We start from the raw sequence: 15835 nt of genomic DNA on the forward strand, positions 1-15835 counted from the left end.
AATTATGACACGCAATCCGTGTGGCTGACAACGGTTTTTTACGATAAGGAATGCAATCTCTCCTCTTGAAAAGGCGAAGAAAAGACGTGGCCGAAAAATGTAATGAGTTTAATGAAGCTTTGGCGGAAGCCAAGCTTCTGTTTCGCCATATAATGCTCGTGTCACACGAGACGGCTCTCCAAGTTTTTGCGAAGATCGTTATCTGACTCGCCTGTGCAATGTGTCCGATCGATATACCATCAAACGATATGAAAAAAGTAGAAAAAGAAACGCGCCACGAGACACGATAGCGAAAATTCAAACGTCATCCCGTATCTCTAAGAAAATTACACGGGGTTAAAATACAATGAAGTTGAAGTATGGCTGACGTAAACAATTAATAAAACGTTGATTTTAGCAGTTATGTGAAAACCAGATACTTCCCAATCGACATCGGCTAAAAGTAAAAACATTTATGTTACAATTTCGCACTCAATAATGTAGCTGTTATGTAACATCATATTATTATATTATATTTATATTGTTGAAAACACAGATATTATATTATTTTTAATTGATGTCGACTGAATTCTTATTTCTCTTTAATGATGATTAGTTTTCTTTTTCATTTAATTTTTGGAGAAGTATTGTTGGATTGACAACGCAATTTTCCAATCTTGCTTACATTTTTGATAATTAAAAATATAAACAAAAAGTTTATTCAGATCGTTCCATTTTATATGTTTGATTTATATGAAAATCGAAGTAGGATAATTTTCTTATCACACAGCATGAAAAAAACATGAATTATTGAAAACATGAATCTTCGTCAGGATTGCCATAAAATTGAAAATCAGGAAAATCAGGGAAATGTCAGAGAAATTGTCAGGAAAATTAGAGAAAAGTTAATATAAAGAATTTTACGAATTTTTCTGAAAAATTAAAATTTTTTGTTTTAAAGAAGTTTAATATACGTTTATTACACCTACACAGTTTTAAAACACCTACCGACTTAATAATTAAACATAAACAGTGTTAGTAACATTAATAGTAATTTACGTTATTATGTTAAATTGTATTCTCAACAAAAAATAAAAGGTTTCCAAATTAGGGCAAAAATACAAAAAATTTCAAAATATTATTGAAGCATCTGGGAATATCATGAAATTTTATCTGAATAAACTTTGCTTTTATCTGAAAATTAGGGGAAAATGATGGGAAAAATTTTAGGATGAGGAATTTGACAACCCTATTTGTTCTTTTTCTGTTTTAGGAAATCATGCTATCGTTGTGTCGTCATTCACGAGAAGCATTCCAACGTTCTGCAGTATAAAGAGAGTGAGTATGAAAAAATCTAGAAATAAGTACGCGACACGGTATCATTATTTCCGCCAGATCGATAACGATGTGCTGGCAGCCTTCGAAGACTCGTTCATTAGGATGCCGATCGTTAATTAAAAGCTCGACGTGATGACGGCGGAAGAAGGGAGAGACAGAATACCGAGTGAATCGTAGCGTTTGAAATTATTCTTGGACAGGGAACTTAACGATTTTCCACGCCATTGTAAAGAACGACAGATACGACGAACGCGAGACATTAGAAGAGCTGTTACGAAAACGGTTTCGCTAATTCCACCCCGCGACTACCAATCTCGTTTACAGTATAAAAGCGATCAGGAACACTGTCCCCTCTTCCCTACCTCCGTGTTCTACGGATATTCGTTTTCTATCTACCTCGTTAATGCATTCATCCGAGCGAAGAGCGAACTCGCCGAAACACGATAATAATTCCTAACGAAACGCTGCCGTATTTCACACTCTGCACGTTCGCGGATTAAAGTGTGCTGCGCGTTCCGATTTCCGGTTAGTAACTCCTGTTAGTAACGCTCTCTCTGATGTAAATCTCACTACAAATTTCTAGATGTTAAATAGTTGAATAATTATTCAGTTTCATCTAATTGAAAAATAATGGTAACCGTTATTTTTAGCATTACAATCAATTTCCGTTTCTGTACATGGAGAGAATGATTTTGCTGAAATATTCAAAAATTTAGCTTGATGTACAGATCTGAAAATAATTTTGTTGAATCATCAAAATAATTATGTAGGAAACTCAAGCGTGACGAGTAATGCTGCAAAAAATTTTGGTATTTTAGCAATCAACTTCAGCATACATAATTATTTTGATAATTCAATAAAATTATTATCAGATCTCTAGTTAAATTTTTTAATACTTCAGCAAAACTGTTATTTCTATGTAGAATCCTCAAATCTAATTATTTTTTTTTCTAATTTCATAAATTATGCATTTTTTAAAAAAGGTGACTCCATTTATAACTCAATTTACTTTTTTGAAGTTTCTATGGTAATTTTGTCATCACGATTAATTAAAAAGAATTCAATTATAATAGAATATTCAATATATATATAGAAATTCGACGATTTATATTATAAAAAACTCGTAGTGCAAAAAGAGTAATTTGTTATGAGATAATTCAATAACATAATTTATTCAACTATTTTATTGAAATTTCTGTGCTAGCTTTTAGATTTATCATCACACGTTTAAATCTATAGAATTAAATGCGATATGTATAAAAATTTGATGACCTGCATTTTAAAAAAGGAAATTCGTAGTTCGAAAAGAATTATTTGTTATAAAAGATCACAACTACGAGTTATAATTACAGAACTTTCTGGAGATCGCGATATATTTGACTAATTTTGGGACAACTATTTTGAACAATCTAGAAATGTATTTTTCCCCTGCAGTTTTATCGATTATCGAGCGCGACGATACACGAGCACCAAGAAGTAGCCCGAAGTTTCGCCCACACCGGATGTGATAGGGAGCGCCGGCTACCCGCTACGTCCGACTCGCAGCTAGCGGAGAGAAAAAAGCGTAGGTCAACATGTACGAGCGGAAAAAGCGCGACAGCGTCCGCGCTGGATCCGCCTCCTACGTCTCGCGTCGGCATTTTTCGACGATTTGTCAAAGTCCCCCCGTTTTTCTTCTCTCCACTCGTCGTTTTATCGGGCTTTAATCTGCATAGTGTCACGCCGCGGGCACCGTCGCTCGCAGACTGCCTTCGTCGAGCACAGTTTGTCGCCGGGAAAAATGGGAGAACGAGACGAAACGCTCTGCTACCCCTATCCTCCCGGCGTGAATCCAGGCAACTCGGTTGCGAACGTCAAAGCGCGGACGAATGAAACGTCGAAGCGAACGCAATATTTCCACATACGACGTATACTTTATTAAAGAAATGCGAATTTCGTCCGTATGACGCCGAGGAGCTCGAGACTCTACGAATCTTCATCGTACGTGCCGATGGATATAGAATTTTTCTCATTCAATAAATGTGACGTATACAATTGAATAAATATCACCTAACGTGTCATTTATCGATACACCGTACGAGTATATTTTATTTTAGTAGTATCTACTCTTAATGTTTTTGCCAAAAACTTGGTATATTTAAATTTCACGTACTTAAATTTCGCCAGTTCTGTATGAGAAGAACAATTTTGCTGAATAATATAAAAATTTAACTAGATATAGGTTTGAAAATAATTTTATTGGGTCATCAAAATAGTTATGTAGTTCAATTTGTGAACGTTCTGTATAATTATTTTGATGGTCTAAAAAAATTATGTTCAGATCTATATTTAGCTAAATTTTAAAATACTTCAGCAAAACTGTTCTTTCCGTGTGAATGTACACAAAAAAAAAATTTTTTTTTGCTTTAATATCTAAAAATTTGACTAAATAAAGATCTGAAACTAAAATTTTGTTGGATAATCAAAATAATTATGTAGAAGGTCAAGTATTGAAAAAAGTTTTAACATTCTAGCAACTAGAGCGTCCTACATAATTATTTTGATAAAAAAACAAGTTTACAAAGAATCTTCGATATTTAAAACAATAAAAACAGATTAAACCACGACTAAGGATAACGACGCGGTAATTAATGCGCAAATGATTTTCAATAAAGAACATATTTACGTCGTAGTTGTGCTCAATAAAAAAAGTATATTTCGGATTCATCTAAGCTATCTTTAACGATATACATAACAATTATTTTCGCTCAATTAATGTGGATAATGCCTATATTAGCCAACACAGGGTGTTCGGGTGTGAAAAGTTCAAACTTTATTATAAGAATTTAAAATAAAATGCCAATTTAATAACAGGGTCATTGTTGAGGAAACTTTTGATTTATCCAACTCAGCGTTACATGTAAGAGAGAGAGAGTGACATAAACCTTCGATTATAAGTCTCTGAAATTAAACAATTAAATAATAAAATATGTACTCGTTTTATATAGCAAATCAGATAATTTGATGAACAACAAATCTTGAATATTGGACACATTCTTCAATTTACGTTGTGTCTTATTATACTTGTAAAATATTGTACTGTGAAGAGGACTCGAAACGGGTTGAAACGTTTACTAATTATTTAAAATTTTTATAATAAAGTTTGAACTTTTCACACACGAACACCCTGTATCTGCTCATATAGGCACTATCCACATTAATTAATTGAATCTTCTGAGCCTAGTATTATCTCTAATTGTTTTCGCATTAATATGTATGTTCTCAGTATTCATCAGGTGAAATATTTTCTGCAACTTTTTCTAATTCAGAAGTGCCTCTTCATTAGTTTATACTTTATAAGCTGACGTGAGTGAAACACTGATGTAAATCAGGAACGAGATCGCAAAATAAAAATTGTGGCGGTGTATTAAAATCCATCGAATAAATTAATATAAAATAGAACAAATTCATGCATTAAACAAAAACTTATCATTCAAATAAAATAACTGACAATGAGTCACACAAAAATCACGGATCAAATGATAATAATTATTTTAATAGTCCAAACAAAATTGTTCAAATATATATCTAGCTAAATTTTTAGACACTTTAACGTCTTTAACAAAATCGTTTTATCCGTGAAGAAGAAACAACCCGTTGAAAATATTGAAATTATAAGAGAAAGCTTTAGGCGATTCGAAAGCTCGGGTGCCGCCAATAAAGAGGTAGACCGAAGACAAAAGTCTTTTGCTCGATTTTTCGCTGGCCGCGGGTAACACCTGCGTGCGGAAAAGTTAAGTCTCTTTGCGAGGCGAAGTCTTTCGCGGAAGCTTTCCGCCGCTTTTCTCGCGCGGGCACGGGGAAAGAAATCGGAGGGAAATATCCTCCAGTTAAACTTCCACCGTGGGTATGAACTTACTACTCAGGAAGATTCGTCATCGTCCAACTCGACCTGCTTCTTCCTTCTCTTCCGTCAACCCTCTTCGTCCCGCTCATCGCGTCACCGGCGATATAAGAACTTTCCGTTACCCGGCAAAATTTTTATTAACGTTGTGATTCCTCAGAGGTAGTTGTCCGCAAAAAGGAGATGTAACTGCGATTATCGTCGGTTCGTTCGAAAAATGATACGCGCTGTAACGAAAGATTTGCCGCAGCAGAAACTTTTCCGAGGGCGAAGTAAAGCAAGTAATATATAGGGTGGCTTGTAAAGGCTTTTATTCACTTTACGCTGTACAAGTGATATGTTATCATCAGCGATACGAAATCCGATAACGGCAATATTGCGTTCGAGAAAATTGGAGTTTCCACGACGAACGGCATTCTTAATCTTTCGAGTGATCAGTAACAGTATCCTATCTGGAGAATCCTTAGCCGAATACAAATGCATTAAAAATATAAGCTTCAAATATATTATTTTATGTACTTTGTGTAGAAAATAAAATGCCTTCTTTTCTATTTATTGAGTCACGAAGAAAATATTATAAAATATTGTAAAATAATTATAGAATTTTTACATTAATTCTCTCTCTCTTGTGTGTAAACTGATTTGTTTCCCGGAAATTATGACTCACACCACCGCCACGCCTGCATTCAACATGAATGTTTAAAACAAACTAAATATATTTAACGTATCTCTCATTTAAAATAAATTTCGGGTCTTTTCATTGAATTATTTAACATACTTCTGTCACTCTCAATACCACGTTTTAATTCATAATGACATATTTCCGTATAACGAATACATTTAAGGAAAATTTGGGTCACAGATTTATGAAACATGAACGGATATAAGATCTATTATTAATGTAGGATATATTGTGTATGCTCGGTGTGCGAGATAACGGGAACGGGACGCGCGTTTAATCTCAATTAATTTTCTCTTGCAGCTTTTTGCCACAGTAGGAACTCTCTGGCGTCTCTCTGCTCGTATATTACGGGGGATGCGTTACTGTACTCCATGTTTCGCGAGGAGGCACTCCCTGTAGCATGCCCTTTTCGCGGCCCCATGACCTTTTCGTACAATCGTGGCCACGGCACGTGCTCGAATCCACCGAGCAACGTCGACACTTGTACAGATGACAGCAGACTTCTCTTCAAATACCAGGCCTGTCCTGACGTACCCGCTTCGGAGAGTGCAGGTAAGATACTTTTTTGTTTAAGGAAAATTTTAAGTTCTATGTTTTAATAATAATAATCAAAATAATAATATCAATTTTTTTTAAATAATTAAAAAATTGGAATAATTAAAATAATAATAATTTAAATAAAAAGGACGGATATTTTTTTTTAATGTGCCTGTGTCAAATAATGCGGAGAAAATTGCGATTCTTAACTTGTAGTTTCTAAAAAATAAGCCATAAATTATTATTCGATCTCTCAGACACAGAAAAAGAGGTAAATGGTGAATAAACAAACTTTTTCCTTTTTCTCTCTTCACATCGTATACCCTTTTTTACTTACATATTCTTTGACAAAACTGGCGTGCATTTCGTATCAACAAAAATATGATTTGTAGCTTTTTCGCTATACACTCAATATCACTAAAAGTTATAAAAGTCTCCGTTTTTTTCATGAATAAGTTTCATACTTTCCTACCGTGAAACGTGAATATACATTTTTTGTAAAATTTATTATAGTTATTTATAATGCGTATACTTTCAGCAACATACTCAGGATGCTTCAAAGCACTTGTTCGTATTATGAATTATGCAAATACGATGGATAATCGTATTATTACAAATTATGTAAATACAGGTTTTATGATCTTTGTGGTTCTTTGGCAACTACGTGTGGTACTTTACATAATTTGCAGTAATAAATATTATAACATTAAATTTCTAATTCCATCGTACACGCAGAAAATAGTCTAAATTTTCATAATATTAGCATCATGCTTTAATTTTTCATAAAAATTTATTTTAAAACATTAAAATTCGTAAGAGAGCCATTAATAATTAAAGAAAATATTCGTCTAGTATGTTTATCTATTGGTTAATTAACACAGTTTAATTTGAATAATGTAACTTATTAATGCGATTGATATCTCACATTCGAGCAGTCACTTTAGCGACTCCGGTAGACTGGCCATCACCGATTTGTATATCTTGCGCGCTTCAATTAAACGCTCGTTATTCGATGGATTTGCATTTAATAGCGCGGCACAGCGAGATTAAATTTGTAGTCAATACGGGGTTTATATGTCTATTTTTGACCGACGTGTGTTCAATTTAATATATTGCGGTATAATCGATACCGCCGATAATCCGTTTCGAAGCAACGGTAGCGTTGTCAATTATACCAAGTTACATTGCAAAATGTGTGGGCAGCGTCTAAATATTCATCAACTTGGTCGATTCTCGGCCGCTATTAGGACTGCTATCAGCGCCAGATGATATATATATAGAGGGTAATAGAATATTCATTTCTCTCCATGGATGTCCTTTCGGTTTAATAATTTACCACACAAACAAAATATTTTGCGTTCGCAAAATGTTTGAACTGCCTCTCAAGTTTGACGAATTCAAAGTTTATCTATAAAATCGTATATTTTACAAAGTGATTTATAGTTATACATATATGTTGTATATTTCGAGAAAAATCCAGCATCGATATATGCATCGTTTTCATTTCGTTTACATCGTAATTTCTATTTTTACCAAAAAATCATGAAATGCCAAATATTTTGTTGCATAACAAAAAATTCACGCTTTTTGCTCGTCTCTAAAGAGAAACAAGATAAACTCTGATTATTAAAGAGACATTGTAATTAATTATTTCTCATGTCTCGAAGAAAATGTTTTCAATGCCGCAATTTGGGATTGATTTTAATATAACTTTGAAATATCTACGTATATTCCTGATAACAGGACGGATTAAAAGAATCTATGTACGTCATGTAAATACAGCGAACGATGTGAATGAAAGAACCGACTAGCGTTCGTATGCGGCTTTTATACCTGCATTTTCTTCTATTTTCCTCATCGCGTTTGATCGGATTTACTTTCGATGCGCTTTGGTCCCGCGTTTTCAAACATCCACAAAAATGGAAACGGTTTCGTTCGAAATCTAACCGACGAATCGTACCTTTAACGAGCACTTTGCGGGGAAAAAAAGAGGCGATTGCGAATCGGTCAGGCGACAGATTTTTCAGAATTAAATCGACGCAGGAATATTACGGCTCTTTTATCCTGAATTTCACCATTCACGCGAAAAGGGACGTCGTCAACGCCTTCCGTTTTCCCAACCTTCGACAACCTGTTGAGAAACCGATTTATTGATAGAGCACGATATATCATCGAACACATAGTACAAAATAGATAAATTTTTATCCATTTGTATGAAAATTTTTGTAATTCGATGTAGCGATTTAAGCGTTTGTTTCGCGTAGAGAATCGGTTTTATCGTTCAACTGGTGTTTCCGAATTTCGTGACACATAATATTTTAACTATCGCACAAACATGCACATACTTCTGTTTACTCTCAAATAGATTTAATAAAAAAAAAAGAGAAAGACAAAACACATACGTGTATAATTATTCATAAAAATTCCAAAACGTGACAGACAATATTTTTACATAGTCGGAAAATTTGTGTTAAATTGAACATATTTCACGTGCCTTTTAAACGTACACTCAAATTTTTGTGTTAATTTAACATAAGATGAATGTATTAATAAGTAACTCAAATATTATGTAACAAATTAATACAAAAAACGTAACGCTGACACAATTTTTAAGCAATCGTTATTCTTCACATTAAGATTAACATTTAAAATATATTAAGTTTTTCAATAAATTTAATATGTGTATACATAATATGTTAAATTAACTCATTTTATTTTAAATTAATACATTTATCTCAGAATGTTAATATAAAAAAAAATTATTTTTATATTATTTCTTTACTTATTCATAAATTGTGTCGTAATACTAAGAATATTGATGACTATGAATTTAACACAAAATATTTAAATAACACAGTAATATTAGAAATGTTAAATTAACGCTCGGACATGTTAAAAATTCAATATAAAATATTTTAACAAAGACTTAAACCATTTCTAACACAAATACAAAATGTTTGTATTGTGTACCAATAGTTTTCAAAAAGATGAAAAATATTTATTATTCAAAAATCTATATCACTATTATTTTCGATATTTTCATTAAATCGGCGTTTTGTATAACTTTCAAAATTTGATACATTAAATAACAAGCCAAATTTCTCAAGTGTGTACATCATAGATGCACACATCAGTGCTCAATATAAATCTTTTATCAAATGTCGCTAATATATTTAGAAATAAAAAATAAAATTCTAAAATTTAATTTTTTATCGTTTTAAAAGAGTGATTTTATTGCGATGATGGTATTACTTTGATTAAAATAAGGATAAAACTAATATATATATACTTTAATTTCTACAATTCTTAAAACACTTCGCGCTTTATCTGTTTTTTTTTACTTATTTCTAAACTTTTTCACGCTTTTTTAACTTTGACTAAAATTTTTGCGACATTCTTGGAGATCCTTTGTAACACTTGAAAAATCTGCATTAATTAATTACGAACAGTTAAAAATTTTACATTTTTTTTATTAACCAGTTGCTTATTCCTTCAACGCTGTTTATTCATGCATTCAGTGAATGGTACTCGCGTTCAGGAAAGCGAAAAATCTCCAAGGCTTCAACGTCGCGGAGGAAAACGGACGAGGGCGCATAGAGGTAGAAGCACCTGGAGTAAAATCCAGGAATAGGTCTTTTTCCAAGCGTTACCTCTCAAATTACTCGGAGATCAAAAAACCGACTCTTTGCAGCGGTCGAGCGAGAAGATAAAAAGGTGAGGAGGCGCTGGCCGCGATGGCAGTGAAAGAGCGAGCCGCGAGAAAGAGTCGCCCGGAAAAAGGGAAGGCAGACTTTCGCGCGCAAGATGTGATTTAGATACGCGGCCCCTGGGATCCTGCCGGGTTGCCTCTATTCTAGAAGCGACTAAAGAGCGAGGAGATGGAAACGAAAGAGAACGAAGAGGGTCGAAGTGGCGAAGCGGAACTGAACGAGCGGCTTGAACGATAACATCTCTCGCTCTTTGCGTGGTCTTTTGGGCCGTTCCTTGGAGTTCCGATAATTGTCGGTCTCGTCGGTCGCGTCGCCGAGGAAGCTGGGGATCTCTAGCGACGACAGAGCTCGGAGGGAATCTCGGGTATCGTTTTTCACGCGGAAATCTCCCCGAGCTCTCGCTCGCTCGTGCACTCGCTCGCTCTCTTGTCTGTTCGTTCGCCGCACCGTCAGGTCGCTTTCCGCGCTTCTTCTTCGTTCATTCGTCTTCTTCTGCTCGTCCCTTTCCGTCCGTCATTGAATGCCTGGGCTCTCCCAATGGCGCTTTAAAGAGCGCTCTGGGATGCGTCTTTACGGCGACGAGCTTCGTCGACGGCGCGCCGTAGTCGTTGCGCCTGAAACATTTTTGCCGCGAATAGCCTCGGCTATACAGCGATACCCTTGGACTCTACACACGCTCTGGAGTACTCCGAATCTATCGGATGTCTTTCAACCGCCGATCCTTTGACGAGTTTTAGGTCAGCGTTTTCTTAACGGGAATTTGTATACCGAAATAGTTTCCCGTCCTACGTACAAAATAACATAAAAATTCTTCGGCTTCCGAAAAAGACGCTTAAATCGAAGGAAAACGTTTTTCTTTGCTTATCGCATATTACCAGCGCAGTTCTAAATCCTTGGAATCTTTTACGATAATAAATGGAAAATACGTTAAGCATACATGTCAAGAAAAATGAAAGAATTGACTTTTTGTTTCGAGTGTCGTAATATGAGTTCATATTTTTAAAAAAGCCTTCTGTAATCTAATACTTTCGTGACTATAAGTGTAAAGCACCCCTACAAATTAACGTAAACTTTCTATGTGTATCTAACGAAAAATAAATTAAAAACAATTTTATTGAGAATATTTATTTTTATGATAATTTTAATATTTTGTTAATTCTTCTTTGGCTTTTATTACCGCCTTTTCCAAAAAAAAATGTGACAAATTGAAGATGCTTTTATACACTGTTAGAAAATTTGTGTTAATTTAACATATATTTTATTCATTCATCTTATAATTTATGTTTTAAAACACTATTTTTATATTATTTGTTCACTTACTCATAAATTATGTTATTTTGAATGAATGTTGAATATACATTTAACACGAATTATTTAACTAACATAATCGCATTATATAATATTAAGTTAGCACTTGAATATGTTCAAAAGTTCAACACAAAATATTAACAAGGATTTGAGTGGACCATTTGCGACACAAATAGATTTTTACTTATGCAAGGCTGTAAACAACATTAATTATTGCGGCATTTTCAATTAGTATAGTGTATAGGTATAATATTATTCAGCTTTCGTGATGAGGAAGCGATATGTCTCTTTCGTCTATTTTTCTATCCAACATAAATTGCTACGTACATTTTCATTAAAACTGCATACGAATAAAAATCCAGCGGCAAAGTTAAAATGGATATAGAAGTATGGCCGATGGGCAATAGTCAGTAATCGCGGCAGTAATGTTTTTCGCGTGGAAATCATGGCGGTCGTCAGTCTACGATCGCTGGAGGATGTTCGCTGCCATCCGGATGTTCCTCACCTCTCTCGTCCTGTTCGCCGCTTTTTCTCGACCGTTTGCATTGGCTCGTTCCTTCAATGACGTTTACAGGAGCGCTATCGAAATCCTCTTTACGAAGCGGCGCTTTTAGCTTCTGCGAATGGCTGATAATGGACATGCCGAAAGAGTTGCTTTTTAACGATTCCCCAAATCGAACATTAAGTTTCGGCCGCGATGTATATCGACATTTTTAAACAATTAATGTCATTCTGTATCTTGAAAAGACAAATTAGTTTGATGGTTAGGAGGCATTGTTTTTTGTACTCACGCGCAGCGGTAATATTTTAATCCTCTGACGTCAAAATCTGTGAAAAAAATGTGTGTGAACACTAAGTTTATTTTAATAATAATTAATAGTTTAAAGAACTTCGCCTATTTTATATATGTATAGATTTGGCATACAGGGGTCGATTGTGTATCTTAGAACAAAATAAAAATTACAAAAGTGAACGAAGCTCATTCGATGTTGACCACTGAAATTATAAATATTCTAGTGAATTTGCCCACTTTCGTAATTTTTATTTTATTCCAAGATACACAATCGATCCTCAGAGTCGTATGTCAAATTACAGAATATAAAGAGTTGTATAATTAAAATTGCATACAGCCAACAGCTAAAATAGCTGCAAATCAATGTAAGAACCTTATCAATGTATAGTGTGTAAAGCATATTAATTTTGCTATTTATACTTGCAGAATACTTTTAATCGACTGATGTTTTTTATTATGTTATTTTTTTATATAGTTAAAAATACTTCTAGATTTTTTATTCATCCCCTGCTTTACATGATTTATTTCTGTGTCCAGGGCTCCTCGCAGTGACGACACACAGTGATAGCGTGTAAAAATGGTGTTCACACTGTAGATAGCAATTACGCAGAATGCTATGCATTATGTCATTCATTTGATATTTAAAACAAGTCAAATATCTTGCTAAAGACATTCGGATGTCTAAGGATGTTAATGACATTTTTGTCATTTTTGATCTTATAATAAACGAGTAAGATGCAACATCTTTAAAATACTAAGGCCAACGTTATTTTATCTTTAAGATTCAAATATATGTCTGTCTTTATTAATTTAGAAAGAAAAACAAATATATGTCTAAATTTTACCAGCCAAAATAACATTGACAACTAGACTTTAAACTGCTTTCTGTAGGAGTTTGAGAATTTAAAATTACTAAATTTTAAATATTTTTATTATTATTTACAATAATGGTATACAGTTAATAACTGTATACCATTATTACGCACTTAGCCTAAATAGGCAAAATTCTTAATTGCTGCAATATAAAGAATATATAATTGAATGGATCTAATAGACCCATCGTCAGCTCTAGAGGATTAATTTTAATATTATCATCGGTATACAAAATCTCTACTTTACCGCGAAAAAGTAAATAGAAGCGATGAATGTAGCAATTGTGATACGAATACGATAATATCGCTCTTCCAATCGTTTACTGTTATTAAATATTATAAAGTTTCCGCAGTATCCGAAGCTACGATGTACGTTCGGAAGACTTTGTCCGAGACTTTGTGCCTCTCTCAAGCAGCCAGGACCGTTAAGCGAGTATCATTAAGAGCTTTCCTTTCGATTCTTTGTCTAGCGAATGGTTTCAGCCGTGCGCGGAGTCGCTCTCGCAGAATAAAACTTTGGGACGTATATCGTGCTACGGTCGCCCCTGAGAACGAGTCTAGCGTGTAAAACCCCTGAAACTTCGAAAGCACGTTTAGCGCTCCAACCGTCAAACTCAAATTCATTTAATTTTGTTGCGCCAGACAGTTTAAACATAGGAGCGTGCAGTGTCAGGCCGCAACCGTGCTTCACCATTATCTTGTAACACGCTTCGAAACGCTAAATGCGCTTTCGAAGTTTCAAATGCTTTGCACACGCTTTCTGCGCCCGTGCGCGCACCAAGAGCACACGGTGCTCAGATCTAAGCAGATCTCAACGTCGAGCGCTGCGCCGTTGACAATTTGTTAGTTTCGCACGCGGAGTCCTTATCGATATCGCGCTGAGCTCTCGTAGGGGATTAAAAAGAAACACCGTTCGGTAACTAAGTGTTTCTCGAGACTCTCGAGTTTTAGCCACTTGAATAGTCAATGAGGAAAGATCGGCTCAAGATCGTCAAGAAATCCGTAGAGAGATGGTTCGTCAGATTCTGTGAATACACATGAGTGATTCAACAACGCGTAGATCTTAACTCTTTGTGGTCATTAGATTCAATTTTATTCCAAAAAAGTTTTGAGGATTTATGTCTCTCTAATTAATATATCTCTGATTATTATAAATACAGCAACTGATTAAATGTACTCTGGGGAGACACTTTGATCCTGGAGTGTGACTGTTACAGAACTTTCGAAAGGTGTGACCACGAAGGATTTCAATAGCCCTTATTCGGCGAGAATTTTGCACAACATTCCAATACATCATATCGTTGAAAGACATTCTGTACGAAAAGAACGAATTTACTGAAGTATCTAAAAATTTAGCTAGATACAAATCTAAAAATAATTTTATTTGACTCTTGAAATAATTATGTAATAATTATGTACTTAAATAAACTGATTATATTAGAATGTCAAAATATTTTGTAGCATTATCATCAAATTTGAGCATCCTACATAATTATTTTGATACTTAAATTTTTAGATGCCTATCTTCAGTATAAGGTCGTTCTTTCTGCGTGCCATTCACGCAGTTCAGCGCACTATACCAAGCGAACGGTTTTGCGGAACTTGTGCTCGAAACTACTGTTAGCTCGGAAGGTTTTACTCAAGATGGTATTCTCTTTTGCGCGTTTCAGTGGAGGAGCTGGAATGTCTGGCCACCTGGAAGGAGGGCAGCAGCCGTTACTTAGTCGGCCGTCTGCATCACGGCCACGCGTCCAGTAACGAAGATCGATACCGGTGCTTCGTTTACGAGAAGGCAGGCCAGACTGTGCAGGGTAACCTGAACAGGGCGGCCATGGGTATAGGCACCATGGACCACGAGGTCGCCTTGCCGGGCGGGCCGGTGCCCGAAGGCTCCGCCGAGGTATACCGGGTGGCGCAGAGCGGTGACGCGACATGCAACGGTCTGTTCAGTCCCATGGAAGGTTCCCGAACGATGACCCTGAGGAAAGGTAAGTCCCAATGACGCATTGAAGGTCGAATTCCTGAAAATCGAATTTCTTTCTGTCATTTGGCCACTTGATTGTGTGTGTGTGTTGAGATATTTCTATAGACAAAAAGAATGGTTTTACTAAACTAAAGTATCTAAACATTTAGCTGGATCTGAAAATAATTTTGTTGAAGCACCAAAACAATTATATAGGACGCTGAAATGTTAAACTTCTTCCAGCATTATTTATTATATGCTTGAATGTCCTATATAATTATTTTGATAGTTCAACAGAATTATTTTTAAATCTAGCTAAATTTTTAAATACTTCAACAAATGATTCTTTCTGTGTTTTCACATCGCGCGTTGTAAAATAGTTTATCGATAATAAACACGATCGCGATCGCGTATACTGCAAGTTATTTTACTTTGATTTTACAAAATGTTAAAATTGTTAGATCCTAAAATTAATGCACCCAGTAATTGATTTCTTCTAATATTACGTGTAGATATTGACGACTGTTTAATTTTTCATCCTGGAGCTATGATACGTAAGCGTTAAATTAATTCTCATTTCATTCAAACAGTCGATGTTTCTGTTGAATTATTTCTTTCACGGTTGCTATTTTTATATTGACGATCTGATCATATCGAGAAATATGTGAAATCAATATGTACAATACATATCCGATTTTCATTCACCAACTGATATATTCTGTATATTTAGACATATTCTGTAATTCTAAATAACAAAGTCACTATTTCTA

At 34.8% G+C, this 15835-nt stretch overlaps 1 protein-coding gene across 1 annotated transcript in view; it reads left to right on the forward strand.

Annotated features, from left to right (window-relative positions):
* LOC108758429 (uncharacterized) overlaps window positions 1–15835 on the forward strand; it is a 307362-nt gene that overhangs the window by 227372 nt on the left and 64155 nt on the right. Inside the window, exons 5-7 of the mRNA XM_018503410.1 lie at window positions 1253–1317; window positions 6183–6434; window positions 14773–15090. Coding sequence (XP_018358912.1) covers window positions 1253–1317; window positions 6183–6434; window positions 14773–15090 — 635 coding nt within the window. The remainder of the gene's footprint in view (window positions 1–1252; window positions 1318–6182; window positions 6435–14772; window positions 15091–15835) is intronic.

The sequence above is a fragment of the Trachymyrmex cornetzi genome, unplaced genomic scaffold, assembly GCF_001594075.2.
Source record: "Trachymyrmex cornetzi isolate Tcor2-1 unplaced genomic scaffold, Tcor1.1 scaffold156, whole genome shotgun sequence".
Taxonomy (NCBI): Eukaryota; Metazoa; Arthropoda; class Insecta; order Hymenoptera; family Formicidae; genus Trachymyrmex; species Trachymyrmex cornetzi.